This window comes from Aquarana catesbeiana, linkage group LG10 (genome assembly GCF_042186555.1).
Source record: "Aquarana catesbeiana isolate 2022-GZ linkage group LG10, ASM4218655v1, whole genome shotgun sequence".
NCBI lineage: Eukaryota > Metazoa > Chordata > Amphibia > Anura > Ranidae > Aquarana > Aquarana catesbeiana.
In genome coordinates this window covers 218448710-218465247 of record NC_133333.1, presented here as the reverse complement: position 1 = coordinate 218465247, position 16538 = coordinate 218448710, and the positions used below count along the sequence as shown (strand labels likewise).

Below are 16538 nucleotides of genomic sequence, written 5' to 3'. Positions count from 1 at the left end.
GTTAAAATTCATCAAATAGTAAAGAGTGTTTCAAATCAACATATCACCGTATACAATGCTTAAAAGTCCAGAACCATCAAAATATACACAACGTGGTACACCCAGTCTCCTTTGTGCTGTTGTAGTTATCTTTATTTTACAGCTCCTCCCTATTGCTGGATTGGTAAGTTCTTGGTTTTATGTCTGGCTCTATGGTTAACTAAGCTAAGTTATAAAGCAGTTCATTGTCTTCTTAGTAGTAGCTTTAGAAGTGCTTGTGCGGTAGTGCCTAACATTGTAACACTTCCACTACCCTATATAATCCTTTCTGTTTGAGTAATTAAAAACATAAAATGAGGTTCTACCCTCCTGGTATCAAACCTGTGGTGCGAGGTCTACATGTTGCTCTTTGGTACCCACTGTGCAGCCCTTGGGCTTTACCAGGCAGTAGTCTGTGTGTCCCTTGCCTGGGTGCTCACTCAGGGACAATATAGAAAAATACATACTAAACTGGATTCTACCATCCACTTAATTTATTAAATCCAATCAATTTCCAAAAGGGATGTAGGGAGCGCTGACTGTAAAAGCAGTAATCTCTAGCAATGTTATATTACACGCACCCAGTCTCCAAGCACACCTGTAGCATGCCCCTAAGCCTCTGGCTGTCTACTTAACCACTTCAGCCCCGGAAGGATTTACCCCCTTCCTGACCAGAGCACTTTTTACAATTTGGCACTGCGTCGCTTTAACTGCTAATTGCGCGGTCATGCAATGCTGTAACCAAACGAAATTTGCGTCCTTTTCTTCCCACAAATAGAGCTTTCTTTTGATGGTATTTGATCACCTCTGCCGTTTTTATTTTTTGCGCTATACACGGAAAAAGACCGAAAATTTTGAAAAAAAATGATATTTTCTACTTTTTGTTCTAAAAAAAATCCAATAAACTCAATTTTAGTCATACATTTAGGCCAAAATGTATTTGGCCACATGTCTTTGGTAAAAAAAATGTCAATAAGTGTATATTTATTGGTTTGCGCAAAAGTTATAGCGCCTACAAACTAGGGTACATTTTCTGGAATTTACACAGTCTTTAATTTATGACTGCCTATGTCATTTCTTGAGGTGCTAAAATGACAGGGCAGTACAAAACCCCCACAAATGACCCCATTTTGGAAAGTAGACACCCCAAGGAAATTGCTGAGAGGCATGTTGAGCCCATTGAATATTCATTTTTTTTGTCCCAAGTGATTGAATAATGAAAAAAAAAAAAAAAAAAAAACAAAATTACAAAAAGTTGTCACTAAATGATATATTGCTCACACAGGCCATGGGCATATGTGGAATTGCACCCCAAAATACATTTAGCTGCTTCTCCTGAGTATGGGGACACCACATGTGTGGGACTTTTTGGGAGCCTAGCCGCATACGGGGCCCCGAAAACCAATCACTGCCTTCAGGATTTCTAAGGGCGTACATTTTTGATTTTACTCCTCACTACCTATCACAGTTTTGAAGGCCATAAAATGCCCAGATGGCACAAACCCCCCCCAAATGACCCCATTTTGGAAAGTAGACACCCCAAGCTATTTGCTGAGAGGCATGTTGAGTCCATGGAATATTTTATATTTTGACACAAGTTGCGGGAAAGTGACAATTTATTTATTTTTTTTTTTTTTTTTTGCACAAAGTTGTCACTAAATGATATATTGCTCACACAGGTCATGGGCATATGTGGAATTGCACCCCAAAATACATTTAGCTGCTTCTCCTGAGTATGGGGATACCACATGTGTGGGACTTTTTGGGAGCCTAGCCGCGTACGGGACCCCGAAAACCAATCACCGCCTTCAGGATTTCTAAGGGTGTACATTTTTGATTTCACTCTTCACTGCCTATCACAGTTTCGGAGGCCATGGAATGCCCAGGTGGCACAAAACCCCCCCAAATGACCCCATTTTGGAAAGTAGACACCCCAAGCTATTTGCTGAGAGGCATGGTGAGTATTTTGCAGCTCTCATTTGTTTTTGAAAATGAAGAAAGACAAAAAAAAAAATTTTTTTTTTCTTTTTTTAATTTTCAAAACTTTGTGACAAAAAGTGAGGTCTGCAAAATACTCACTATACCTCTCAGCAAATAGCTTGGGGTGTCTACTTTCCAAAATGGGGTCATTTGGGGGGGGGTTTGTGCCACCTGGGCATTCCATGGCCTCCGAGACTGTGATAGGCAGTGAAGAGTGAAATCAAAAATTTACGCCCTTAGAAAGCCTGAAGGCGGTGCTTGGTTTTCGGGGTCCCATACGTGGCTAGGCTCCCAAAAAGTCTCACACATGTGGTATCCCCGTACTCAGGAGAAGCAACAGAATGTATTTTGGGGTGTAATTTCACATATTCCCATGGCATGTTTGAGCAATATATCATTTAGTGACAACTTTGTGCAAAAAAAAAAAAAAATAATAATAATTTGTCTCTTTCCCGCAACTTGTGTCACAATATAAAATATTCCATGGACTCGACATGCCTCTCAGCAAATAGCTTGGGGTGTCTACTTTCCAAAATGGGGTCATTTGGGGGGGTTTGAACTGTCCTGGCATTTTATGCACAACATTTAGAAGCTTATGTCACACATCACCCACTCTTCTAACCACTTGAAGACAAAGCCCTTTCTGACACTTTTTGATTACATGAAAAAATTATTTTTTTTTGCAAGAAAATTACTTTGAACCCCCACACATTATATATTTTTTTAAAGCAAATGCCCTACAGATTAAAATGGTGGGTGTTTAATTTTTTTTTTTCACACAGTATTTGCGCAGCGATTTTTCAAACGCATTTTTTGGGGAAAAAACACACTTTTTTACATTTTAATGCACTAAAACACACTATATTGCCCAAATGTTTGATGAAATAAAAAAGATGATCTTAGGCCGAGTACATGGATACCAAACATGACATGCTTTACAACTGTGCACAAACGTGCAGTGACAACAAAATAAATACATTTTTAAAAGCCTTTAAAAGCCTTTACAGGTTACCACTTTAGATTTACAGAGGAGGTCTACTGCTAAAATTACTGCCCTCGATCTGACCGTCGCGGTGATACCTCACATGCATGGTGCAATTGCTGTTTACATTTGACGCCAGACCGACGCTTGCGTTCGCCTTAGCGCAAGAGCAGGGGGGACAGGGGTGCTTTTTTTTTTTTTTTTTTTTTTTCTTTATTATTTTTTTGCTTTTTTATCTTATTTTAAAACTGTTCCTTTCATTTTTTTTTTTTTTTAATCATTTTTATTGTTATCTCAGGGAATGTAAATATCCCCTATGATAGCAATAGGTAGTGACAGGTACTCTTTTTTGAAAAAATTGGGGTCTATTAGACCCTAGATTTCTCCTCTGCCCTCAAAGCATCTGACCACACCAAGATCGGTGTGATAAAATGCTTCCCCAATTTCCCAATGGCGCTATTTACATCCGGCGAAATCTAAGTCATAAAATGCTCGTAGCTTCCGGTTTCTTAGGCCATAGAGATGTTTGGAGCCACTCTGGTCTCTGATCAGGTCTATGGTCAGCTGGCTGAATCACCGGCTGCATTCTCAGGTTCCCTGTTGAGACAGGAGAGCCAGAGAAAAACACGGAAGACGGTGGGGGGGGGGGGGGCATTCTCTCCCACTGCTTGTAAAAGCAGTCTAGAGGCTAATTAGCCGCTAGGATTGCTTCTACATGAAAGCCGACCGCTGGCTGAAAAGAATGATACCAAGATGATACCTAAACCTGCAAGCATCATTCTGGTATAACCACTCAAAGTCGTGAATGCTGTACTCAGACAAAAATATGGTTAACAATAAAGCACAGTAAACGGTAAAGTATAAAAAATTGCAGACCTGAAAAGCAAACATGATAAAACATAATAACAATAAAACATTGCAGAATAGAATACAGTAAAAAAGAGCAGAACAATAGAGAGAATAGAGAGAGAGAGAATAGAGAGAGAACAATAAAACGACAACTATTATTTTTTATTTTATATTTTTGTTTGTGTTTTTTTTTTTTTTTTTTTTCACTTTTTTTGTAACTGTAACTTTTATAACTGTAACCGGTTCCAGGTTCGGGTCTCTCAAAATGCGATGGCATCTTGGGAGACCCTGTGAAAGTGTGTCCTAGTCTGTGCAATGCTGTACCCTACGCTAATACTCAACTAGTGAATGGTAGCGTTCAAAACATTCACCAATGCAAAGACCAGGATTGTCAGGACAGGAGGGACAATAATAGCGGGTGTCACGCCTATATCCGCGCTTGCTGCAGACACAACATCTTTTTTGGGGGGGTTCGCTGGGTAGGGGTACTCGGGAGGACATAAAAATGCCTCTCATGCAGCCGACTGCATTTGGTTGGGGATGTGAATGGGGGAAGTACGGGCGCTGCAGAAGCTGTAGGTTCCCAATTAGGATTGGCGAATGCAGCAGGAAGGGCACTATGGGCACGACGGGCCTGTGTTTGTCTTTTTGGTGGCAGCGGGACACTACTTGTGCTTGCCACCTCACCAGCTTGAACTGCACTTATGGGACTCGCCACGTCACCAAGTGTTACTGCAGTGCTGGTTTGACTACGACCAGGGTGTACTAGGCCGCTGGCGCTTGCCAGTTCACCAAAACGCTACCAAAAAAACTGTTAACGATCGCAGGGATCAGGCCTGACTCTGCGAACGCTGCAGTTATGCATTTAGTGTTTTGTAAGTGACAGTGATCGATCGATACTGCACTTGGGTGGGCTGGGCTGGGCCGGGCGGAGGGGCAAAACGCAGGTGCTAGCAGGTATCTGGGCTGATCCCGCTAACACTGCGTTTTTGGGAACCCTAAACTGCTGGGGACGCCAGTATAGATCTGATCGGATCAGATATTGATCAGTTCAGATACTATACCACTAAGGGAGGTGTACAGTGCGTGCGTGGGTGTTAGCGCTACTGGCACTAACCTGACGCTGCCTGGGGCTGGTGCTTGCCAGTTCACCAAAACGCTACAAAAAAAACTGTTAGCGATCGCAGGGATCAGGCCTGACTCTGCGAACGCTGCAGTTATGCGTTTAGTGTTTTGTAAGTGACAGTGATCGATCGATACTGCACTTGGGTGGGCTGGGCTGGGCCGGGCGGAGGGGTAAAACGCAGTTGCTAGCAGGTATCTGGGCTGATCCCGCTAACACTGCGTTTGTGGGAACCCTAAACTGCTGGGGACGCTAGTATAGATCTGATCGGATCAGATATTGATGCGTTCAGATACTATACCACTAAGGGAGGTGTACGGTGCGTGGGTGTTAGCGGTACTGGCACTAACCTGACGCTGCCTGGGGCTGGTGCTTGCCATTTCACCAAAATGCTACCAAAAAAACTGTTAGCGATCGCAGGGATCAGGCCTGACTCAGCGAACGCTGCAGTTATGCGTTTAGTGTTTTGTAAGTGACAGTGATCGATCGATACTGCACTTGGGTGGGCTGGGCCGAGCTGGGCGGAGGGGCAAAACGTAGGTGCTAGCAGGTATCTGGGCTGATCCCGCTAACACTGTGTTTTTGGGAACCCTAAACTGCTGGGGACGCTAGTATAGATCTGATCGGATCAGATATTGATGCGATCAGATACTATACCACTAAGGGAGGCGTATGCTGCGTGCGTGGGTGTTAGCGGTACTGGCGCTAATCTGACCCTGCCTGGGGCGACGCATATCACCGCCGGGCGATCAGGGGGCTAAATCTTTATTCGGTAATAAACGGCGGGTTCCCTGACACTATAAAAAATAAACAAACTAACCAGCGTCACCCGTAACGGTTATACAGTGATCAGTGGTGAAAGGGTTAACTAGGGGGCAATCAAGGGGTTAAAACATTTATTAGATAGTATATGGGGGTCCCTGTCGCTATAAAACTCTGACGGCGAACCTAAATATTTACGTCCCTAACTAGCATCACCAGCGACACTAATACAGCGATCAGAAAAATGATCGCTTAGCGACACTGGTGACAGGGGGTGATCAAGGGGTTAAAACTTTATTAGGGGGGGTTAGGGGGGTACCCTAGACCTACAGGGGGCCTAACACTCACTGCCCTGACACTGTAACTGTCACAAACTGACACCAATACAGTAATCAGAAAAAAAAAAAAAAAAAAAAAAAACTGCTGGTGTCAGTTTGTGACAGGGGGGGGGGGATCGGGGTGTTTAGTGTGCCTGGCATGTTCTACTGTGTGTGTAGTGTTGGTGCACTTACATTGCAGTCTTCTCTCCTCGGCCCGGAACGGAAAATACCGAGCCGAGGAGAGATGACATCATTTCCTCTGCCTCTGTGTACAATACAGAGGCAGGGAAATGATCCCATTGGCTGAGAGCGATCGCGAGGGGGGGGCCACGAATGGATGGCCTCCCCCTCACCTCCGATCGCCGGGGGACATTTGCCGACCGCCGCAGGCACCGGGGGGGGGTCCGATCGGACCCCCCACCCGCGGGCAGGCAAGGACGTACATATACGTCCTTTTGCCTGCCCGTGCCGCTCTGTCGACGTATATAGTCGTGCGGCGGTCGGCAAGTGGTTAAGTGCGCACCCACCAGTGTCTTCATTACATACAGTGTACATTATGTGGGGCCCTTTGATGACGCTATGAGCTGCAGTTGAGGCCCCTATATCAAACAGGTCAACAGCCACTGTTCTAGACCTTCACCACTCAAAAATGTAAAAAAAAAAAAAAAAAAAAAAAAAGGAAGTGGAGACTTGGCTTTCGATACAGTTTCAAACAACGGATCAAGGCTGATGATAATTGTGAGTTTCAATGAAGAAATGTGGCCAACGTAAAAAGGAGGCCCTACCTCGGAAGAGCTTCTGCGCAGTTTGCAGTGGGTTGCCGAAGCGAAAATTGTCTCCCCGGAACAGAGCTTGGATGATGTCGTCCTGCTGCTGGCGGGTGTTGTCCTCCGGGAAGGATGGTAGGAACTGCCTGAGATGTTCCCGCTGAGAGTCAGACAAGACATTCTTCCATGTATCCAAACTGACCACATCGAAGAACAGCTCGGGCTGGGGGGGGGCAAGAAGGACAAAGTTATAATATATAAAGGGTGGAGAAGTGGACAAATAACAAAAATCCCAACCATAAGCTCCACAAAAAGTCTACAACTGCACTGGTTTCTTTTTCAAGAGCATTTTTTACTTTTAGGAGGTGGTTAGTGTAGGCAAGGATAAAACCTCCATTTTTTTTTTTTTTTTTGCTGTCTGTGTCAATTAGGGAGACTTTCCTTCACTTCCTACCACTGAGACACAAAAGAAAGTGGGAGGAAATCTCCCCAAGGTGGAAGAAAATCCCCTCTTAGACAGTTCCCGGAACAGGGGACAAATTGAGAGAGCATATCACCCCAGTGGGGACACAGACAGCAATAAAAACCTGACAAGGGGTCTAACCCTTTCCACTCCATCTATGATGGAGCTTTACATACACTTTAACCACTTAAGGACCGGGCCTGTTTTTCAGACTCTGTTTACAAGTGAAAATCATTTTTTTTTGCTAGTAAATTACTTAGAACCCCCAAACATTATATATATATATATATATATATATATTTTTTTTTTTTTTATTATTTTGAACACCCTAGAGAATAAAATGGCAGTCGTTGCAATACTTTGTCACACCGTATTTGCGCAGCGGTCTTACAAATGCACTTTTCTTTAAAAAAATACACTTTTTTGAAATAAAGAAATAAGACAACAGTAAAGTTAGCCAAATTTTGTTTTATATTGTGAAAGATAATGTTACGCCAAGTAAATTGATACCCAACAGGTCATGCTTCAAAATTGCGCCCGCTCATGGAATGGCGACAAACATTTACCCTTAAAAATCTCCATGGGCGAGGTTTAAAAATTTCTACAGGTTACCAGTTTTGCGTTACAGGAGGTCTAGGGCTAGAATTATTGCTCTCGCTCTAACGATCGTGGCGATACCTCACATGTGTGGTTTGAACTGAGTTTTCATACTCAGGTACTCAGAAGTCAATGCTACTCAGGTATGCGTTGACTTCTGAGTGCGAGCTCGTCAGGGCGGGCTGCTTTAAAAAAAAAAAAAAATTTTCATTTATTTTACTTTTTATTTTGACACTGTCCTTTAAAAAAAAAAAAAAAAAAAAAAACACATTGGGTCACTTTTATTCCTATTACCATAAATGTAAACATCCCTTGTAATAGAAAAAAAGCATGACAGGACCTCTTAAATATGAGATCTGGGGTCAAAAAGACCTCAGATCTCATATTTACACTAAGATGCAAATGAAAAAAAAAAAAAAGACCGTTGGAAAAAAAAAAAAAAGAAAATGTCTCCTTTAAGAGTGACGTTTGGCCATCTTCCCCTCACTCGGCAGCCAGCCAAACGGGAGAGGAACATGATTGTCTCCGCCGCTGCTGATCTGCTGCCAACCTACAGAATTAAACCCTCCTTTTTTTACAGCCAAGGAAGCTGCTTCTGTCTGATCCTGCACATGTGATCAGTTAGGACACCAGCTGTTTGATGGTTTGACAGTTTGGTTGACAGCACAAGCAAATGTGACAGTTCGCTTTCCCGGCATTCCAGGAATGTAACATTTATTAAACTGTTAAAGTGAAACTTTAGGCAGAAAATTAAGCCCTGTTAGATCACTTCAGGCTGGCCCTTTTAGCAGGTATAGCGATGTAAAACATTAAAAATAAGTACCTATACTGTTTAAAATCAAGTAATAGACTGTCTCACCCTGCTCTGCACATGCTCAGTTGCTCTTCATTTTTAGACACTGTTGAGTTTGTAGAGGCCGATCTGCTGACAGCCTTAAAGCAGAATTAAACCCTCCTATTCTTTACAGCCATGGAAGCTGCTTCTATTTGAACTGCAACTACCATGGTGCTACACGTGATCAGTCATGTCACCAGCAATTTGATGGTTTGACAGTTTGGTTGAGGACACAAGCAAATGTGACAGTTTGCACTTCCAGCGTTCCAGGAATGTAACTATTTGAACCTGGTAAATTGTGGGTTTAGTTCCGCTTTATGATTTACTTCTAGGACTTTGGGCTTCAGCAAAATGGCAGCCTTTGGCAAGAAGTAACAGTAGCAATGCTGGAGCCAATTTACAGCACACACTAATTTCCAGTAACATTATTATTAATGTAGAATGTATGTTCCTTTCTAAATAACATTATTTTTTTGATCAAGTTGGTATGGGTAAAGTTCCACTTTAAATCAATGGGTTTATTTCCGCTTTAGGCTCGGTTCACACTAGACCCGATTGCGGATCGCACAGGAACGCGGAGACTGGGAACACTGTGCGTCCCCAGTCTCTGGTTCAGGGACGAATCTCTGCCTGAATTCGGCCCTGAAACGGAGCTAAGGACGCACAGCGTTTCAGTGCAGTGCGCTTCGCAGGCGCCCCGGAGATGTGTGAACCGGCTCCATGGAGAGCTGGTCACATTCTCCTGCTATCTGAATTGGATGCGGAGGAAATTCGCTTAGGTGTGAACCCAGCCTGAAGATTTATTGCTGTTCAGGGCTTCAGCAAAATGGCAGCCTCCAGCTAGAAGAAACAGGAGCAATGTTGGAGGCAATTTAAAGCACACACTAATTTTGGTAGCATAATTATTAATGTGGAATGTATGTTCCTTGTTAAAGAACATTATTTCTTATCAAGATGTTTTTTGGGTAAAGTTCCACTTTAATGAGCTGCATTCGTTTCAGACTGTCAGTATCTCGGGGGGGTCGGGGGAAAAAAAACACACACAAATATGGCCACTCACATCCTCCAGCAGGTCTTCAGGAAGGTTGACTCTGGTTCCTCCCAGTAAACATTCCTCCATGATGGGGGCCCTATGGTTGTCCACACCCGACCCCAGATCCAGGGGGTCATTCAGCATTGTGTCCAGAGGATCCATGACTGATTATCTGGAGGAGGAGACAAAGGATGAGGAAATACTGTAAAAAAAAAATAATAATAATAATAATAATAATAATAATATGGGCGGGGGGGGGGGCCTGGGAAATAAATCTGCCACTTTCTACTGATAGTCTGGTAGAGACCTTTCTGATCTTTAACTCTTCTGCCACCTATGGAGCACAGACAGCAAGAAATCACAGAGCACAGAGAAAACACAGAGCAGACGCAGCAAAGAGCACATAGACTATACCCAACACAATTATGGATTAAAGTGATTGTAAAGGCTGGATTTTTTTAAAATTAAAATAATAAACATGTTATACTTACCTGCCCTGTGTAATGGTTTTGCACACAGCGGCCCCCCAAACATCCTTTTCCAGGGTCCCCCGATGGTGCTCCAGGCTCTTCCTCTTCTCTGTGCACCTCCATAGCAAACTGCTAGTCTGACACACAGCATGGCCCCGCCTGCTCCCCAAAGCATTTGATTGACAACAATAGGAGCCAATGGCTTCTGCTGCTGCCCAACTCCCTGTGAGAGGAGAAAGAGAGGAGGGAGAAGATAGAAATCAGGCACAGAGCTGGATCACTGACAGGCTCAGGTAAAAAATTTAGAAAGGGGAGGAGGGGAAATAGCGGGGTGTTTTTTTACCCTAAAAGCGGAGCTCCAGGCTCCTTCAGAAAAAAAAAAAATCTAAAGTCAGCAGCTACAAATATTGTAGCTGCTGACTTAACATTAGGACACTTACTTGTCCAGGGATCTAGCTGTGCCTTCACCCCAGCCGGTTTTTCAATCGGCTCTCGGATGCTACCACCATAATCTCAGCTAAGGGAAACCAACAACCGAGTCCCTACTGCGCATGCACGAAGCGCGCTGCACTTTGTGAATGGCCAAGCGGTGGGAAGGAGAAGGGGGGCCGAACTTCCGGCTGAATTCAGCATGCCGGGGGAGGCAAACAAGCGGCGCTTTCCCTTTTGGGTGGAACTCCACTTTAATGCAGGGAATGCAAACACTCAGGCTTTATAACCACTTTAGGTTTTCTTTGACTGATTGCTGTAATTATCATTCTCTCTCATCTCAGGGAAATAGAAAGCATTTCATTTTAATAAACAATCTTTGCTGCACGGATTCAAAGTTATGCTGAGAGTTATAGTCCCACGATCTCTATGGCAGGACGAACTGGAAGTTATAGATCTCTGATAAAGGGCATGCCGAGAGTCGTAGTCCCCCCGTGTGCAGGGCATGCCGAGAGTCGTAGTCCCCCCGTGTGCAGGGCATGCCGAGAGTCGTAGTCCCCCCGTGTGCAGGGCATGCCGAGAGTCGTAGTCCCCCCGTGTGCAGGACATGCCGAGAGTCGTAGTCCCCCCGTGTGCAGGACATGCCGAGAGTCGTAGTCCCCCCGTGTGCAGGACATGCCGAGAGTCGTAGTCCCCCCGTGTGCAGGACATGCCGAGAGTCGTAGTCCCCCCGTGTGCAGGACATGCCGAGAGTCGTAGTCCCCCCGTGTGCAGGACATGCCGAGAGTCGTAGTCCCCCCCGTGTGCAGGACATGCCGAGAGTCGTAGTCCCCCCCGTGTGCAGGACATGCCGAGAGTCGTAGTCCCCCCCCGTGTGCAGGACATGCCGAGAGTCGTAGTCCCCCCCGTGTGCAGGACATGCCGAGAGTCGTAGTCCCCCCCGTGTGCAGGACATGCCGAGAGTCGTAGTCCCCCCCGTGTGCAGGACATGCCGAGAGTCGTAGTCCCCCCCGTGTGCAGGACATGCCGAGAGTCGTAGTCCCCCCCGTGTGCAGGACATGCCGAGAGTCGTAGTCCCCCCCGTGTGCAGGACATGCCGAGAGTCGTAGTCCCCCCCGTGTGCAGGACATGCCGAGAGTCGTAGTCCCCCCCGTGTGCAGGACATGCCGAGAGTCGTAGTCCCCCCCGTGTGCAGGACATGCCGAGAGTCGTAGTCCCCCCCGTGTGCAGGACATGCCGAGAGTCGTAGTCCCCCCCGTGTGCAGGACATGCCGAGAGTCGTAGTCCCCCCCGTGTGCAGGACATGCCGAGAGTCGTAGTCCCCCCCGTGTGCAGGACATGCCGAGAGTCGTAGTCCCCCCCGTGTGCAGGACATGCCGAGAGTCGTAGTCCCCCCCGTGTGCAGGACATGCCGAGAGTCGTAGTCCCCCCCGTGTGCAGGACATGCCGAGAGTCGTAGTCCCCCCCGTGTGCAGGACATGCCGAGAGTCGTAGTCCCCCCCGTGTGCAGGACATGCCGAGAGTCGTAGTCCCCCCCGTGTGCAGGACATGCCGAGAGTCGTAGTCCCCCCCGTGTGCAGGACATGCCGAGAGTCGTAGTCCCCCCCGTGTGCAGGACATGCCGAGAGTCGTAGTCCCCCCCGTGTGCAGGACATGCCGAGAGTCGTAGTCCCCCCCGTGTGCAGGACATGCCGAGAGTCGTAGTCCCCCCCGTGTGCAGGACATGCCGAGAGTCGTAGTCCCCCCCGTGTGCAGGACATGCCGAGAGTCGTAGTCCCCCCGTGTGCAGGACATGCCGAGAGTCGTAGTCCCCCCCGTGTGCAGGACATGCCGAGAGTCGTAGTCCCCCCCGTGTGCAGGACATGCCGAGAGTCGTAGTCCCCCCCGTGTGCAGGACATGCCGAGAGTCGTAGTCCCCCCGTGTGCAGGACATGCCGAGAGTCGTAGTCCCCCCGTGTGCAGGACATGCCGAGAGTCGTAGTCCCCCCGTGTGCAGGACATGCCGAGAGTCGTAGTCCCCCCGTGTGCAGGACATGCCGAGAGTCGTAGTCCCCCCGTGTGCAGGACATGCCGAGAGTCGTAGTCCCCCCGTGTGCAGGACATGCCGAGAGTCGTAGTCCCCCCGTGTGCAGGACATGCCGAGAGTCGTAGTCCCCCCGTGTGCAGGACATGCCGAGAGTCGTAGTCCCCCCGTGTGCAGGACATGCCGAGAGTCGTAGTCCCCCCGTGTGCAGGACATGCCGAGAGTCGTAGTCCCCCCGTGTGCAGGACATGCCGAGAGTCGTAGTCCCCCCGTGTGCAGGACATGCCGAGAGTCGTAGTCCCCCCGTGTGCAGGACATGCCGAGAGTCGTAGTCCCCCCGTGTGCAGGACATGCCGAGAGCCGTAGTCCCCCCGTGTGCAGGACATGCCGAGAGCCGTAGTCCCCCCGTGTGCAGGACATGCCGAGAGCCGTAGTCCCCCCGTGTGCAGGACATGCCGAGAGCCGTAGTCCCCCCGTGTGCAGGACATGCCGAGAGCCGTAGTCCCCCCGTGTGCAGGACATGCCGAGAGCCGTAGTCCCCCCGTGTGCAGGACATGCCGAGAGCCGTAGTCCCCCCGTGTGCAGGACATGCCGAGAGCCGTAGTCCCCCCGTGTGCAGGACATGCCGAGAGCCGTAGTCCCCCCGTGTGCAGGACATGCCGAGAGCCGTAGTCCCCCCGTGTGCAGGACATGCCGAGAGCCGTAGTCCCCCCGTGTGCAGGACATGCCGAGAGCCGTAGTCTCCCCGTGTGCAGGACATGCCGAGAGCCGTAGTCCCCCCGTGTGCAGGACATGCCGAGAGTCGTAGTCCCCCCGTGTGCAGGACATGCCGAGAGTCGTAGTCCCCCCGTGTGCAGGACATGCCGAGAGTCGTAGTCCCCACGTGTGAGGACATGCCGAGAGTCGTAGTCCCCCCGTGTACAGGACATGCCGAGAGTCGTAGTCCCCCCGTGTACAGGACATGCCGAGAGTCGTAGTCCACCCGTGTGAGGACATGCTGAGAGTCGTAGTCCCCCCGTGTGAGGACATGCTGAGAGTCAGCCCCCCGTGTGCAGGACATGCTGAGAGTCGTAGTCCCCCTGTGTACAGGACATGCTGAGAGTCGTAGTCCCCCTGTGTACAGGACATGCTGAGAGTCGTAGTGCCCCTGTGTGAGGACATGCTGAGAGTCATAGTCCCCCTGTGTGAGGACATGCTGAGAGTCATAGTCCCCCTGTGTGAGGACATGCTGAGAGTCATAGTCCCCCTGTGTGAGGACATGCTGAGAGTCGTAGTTCCCCTGTGTGAGGACATGCTGAGAGTCGTAGTTCCCATGTGTACAGGACATGCTGAGAGTCATAGTCCCTCTATGTGAGGACATGCTGAGAGTCATAGTCCCCCTGTGTGAGGACATGCTGAGAGTCGTAGTTCCCCTGTGTACAGGACATGCTGAGAGTCGTAGTTCCCCTGTGTACAGGACATGCTGAGAGTCGTAGTCCCCCTGTGTGAGGACATGCTGAGAGTCGTAGTCCCCCTGTGTACAGGACATGCTGGGAGTTGTAGTCCCCCCAGCTTTCTCTGTTCAGGACATGCTGGGAGTTCTAGTCCTTATCTTACCTCCTCCCCTCTTCGGTGCTCCGTCCTCTCCTTCGTCGCTTCATTCTTCCCGGTACCGGCTTCCGCTCAGCCTGCCGGAAGTGGCGCTCCGGAAACAAACAATTCACACGATGGAAACACTTCCGGATCCCGGCATGCTGCGGGAGGGGGAGGGATCTGTGTGACAACTCTCCCCTCCTCCCAGGGACTTCCCCGGGGAGGAGCTGAGCCGTATAAGCTCCGCCCACCACGATGTGTGAACACGCAGAGCACGTGTAATCCAGAAATATACACTTTGCGTTCTATATTATCTATGAATACCAGCCATGTGATCAGAGCACACCTAGACAGCCGGCCATGTGATCAGAGCACAGAGTCAGCTGTGACAATGAAGTGAATAGTACTTCTGCCTTGCAGCACTGGGGTCCCTAATATAAATCCCAACCAGGACACTGGTCCAAAAAAAGAGAAAATATCCAGTGAGCGGGAGTTGTGCAGAGGAAAATTCTTTGTTGATGTCAGAGGAGAATGGGCAGACTGGTTCCAGATGATAGAAAGGCAACAATAACTCAAATAACCACTCGTTGCATCCAAGTTATGCAGAATAAATTATCTCTGAACACACAACACATCCAACCTTCAAGCAGATGGGCTACAGCAGCTTTAGACCACACCGGGTGTCGCTCCTGTCAGCTAAGAAAAGGAAATTGAGTCTACAATTTGCACAGGATCACCAAAATTGGACAATAGAAGATTGGAAAAACGTTCCCATAGTTGCCAACAGTCCCGAATTTCCCGGGACAATCCCGATTTTGGGACCCTCGTCCCGGTCGGAGGCTGTCCCGAATCGGGATTTGCCCAGGGAAAATCGGGAACGTTTGCAATTTGCATTTTTGGGAACAGGCTTCAGTAAAATGGCGGCCGGTCCCGCTGCCTCCCCCTTGTGTTCAGTAGAGCGGGGAAGGGGGCTCGATCCGTGCAGCCAATGAATCGGCCCCTCCCCTCTCCACTGAACACACGGCGCCAGACGCTGTACCGGCGGCCGCTCTATCTATGTGCTCACTGAATGGGTGACGATATTCCGCGCTTAGGAGAATAGGAACAAGGAAGGACTGCTGCCCCCCTAAAAATGAAAATCACCTAGGTGAAATCCAGTGTACAGAAATTGCTATAAACAGGGGAATTGGCGCTGTCCGGCTATATGTGCATTAAATAATGATTCCTACAAGTGTAAGAAAAAAGGAGGCATACATGTAGAAAAAATAATAAAATAAAAAATAATAAAACAATTAATATGCGTGTGACCAATGTGTTGTGGGAGCTATTAAAGTGCAAACAACACTCCCAACAGGTGTTAGAATAATAAAGTGCAACTTGCTCCTGAGATAAATATATATGTGCCAATTTCTCAATAAGAACCAACTGCCTATATATGTATAGAAATGTGCCCAAAAGTAAAAACAAGAACTCAGAAATAAACACTTATGGCAATAAAACAGTATTGGCAGTAAAGAACAATTATGACAGTAAAAAATCCCCAGCATGTGTGCATAAAAAAGTCCAACAAAGCAATGTGTGAAAGGTAAAGAAAATATATATGTGAAAAACAACAAAAATGTATAAAGCAGTAAGTGTCCAAAATCAAGGTCCTAAAGTGTATCCTTTTGATGAAAAAAAACGTGATTTCAGCATTGACTGGTGTTGTCCCCGTCCTTCACTGCACCCCCACTCGTGCTTACACTCACCGGACTGCCTAACCCCTGCAGGGGAAAAAAGGCATATGTGGAAAATCCTGCGATGGCAAAGTCCAGGAAGCGGTCCTCCGTCCAGGGGTGTTTATCCTTCTCTGATGTTTTTGTATCCCCAAATGTTAAACATCACTTAGACAGAGTTCCAGCAGTTGGGGCCTGGGGGGCATTATGGGAGGGGAGGGTCTGCTGAGGGCGTCTGCACTGATGGAGGGGATTCTGCTGGGGACACCTGATGCAAGGACGGACTCTGCTGGTGGCACCTGATGCAAGGATGGACTCTGATGGTGGCAGGCGACGTGGCAGGTGACACGCACAGAGATCCCACCGATTCTGCATTATGGTGAGTTGAATGATTTATTTTTATATTACAATGTAATAATAGAAATAATGCGCTTCAATCATCCTGACACCATAACAATCATGGTGCCGGGATGATTGAAGAGCTAACACCAGGTGTTTGGAGTAACTTTATCTGCTGATTGTTAAACTTTCTAGAAAACACATATTTCTATTGTTGTGTAGGATCTGGGGCTGCTGTCCTTTCATTCCTCTCTCTCCCCC

At 47.8% G+C, this 16538-nt stretch overlaps 1 protein-coding gene across 2 annotated transcripts in view; it reads right to left on the bottom strand.

The window, feature by feature from the left end:
- The window catches only part of NFRKB (nuclear factor related to kappaB binding protein), a 55474-nt gene extending 41083 nt beyond the window's left edge, over positions 1–14391 (bottom strand). For both annotated transcript variants that reach the window (XM_073603326.1, XM_073603324.1), the window contains exons 1-3: positions 14248–14391; positions 9757–9901; positions 6820–7024 (exon numbers count right to left, since the gene is read on the bottom strand). In XM_073603326.1, the coding sequence (XP_073459427.1) occupies positions 6820–7024; positions 9757–9891 (340 nt within the window). In that variant the 5' untranslated portion in view covers positions 9892–9901; positions 14248–14391. The remainder of the gene's footprint in view (positions 1–6819; positions 7025–9756; positions 9902–14247) is intronic.
- Positions 14392–16538: the final 2147 nt, after the last annotated feature.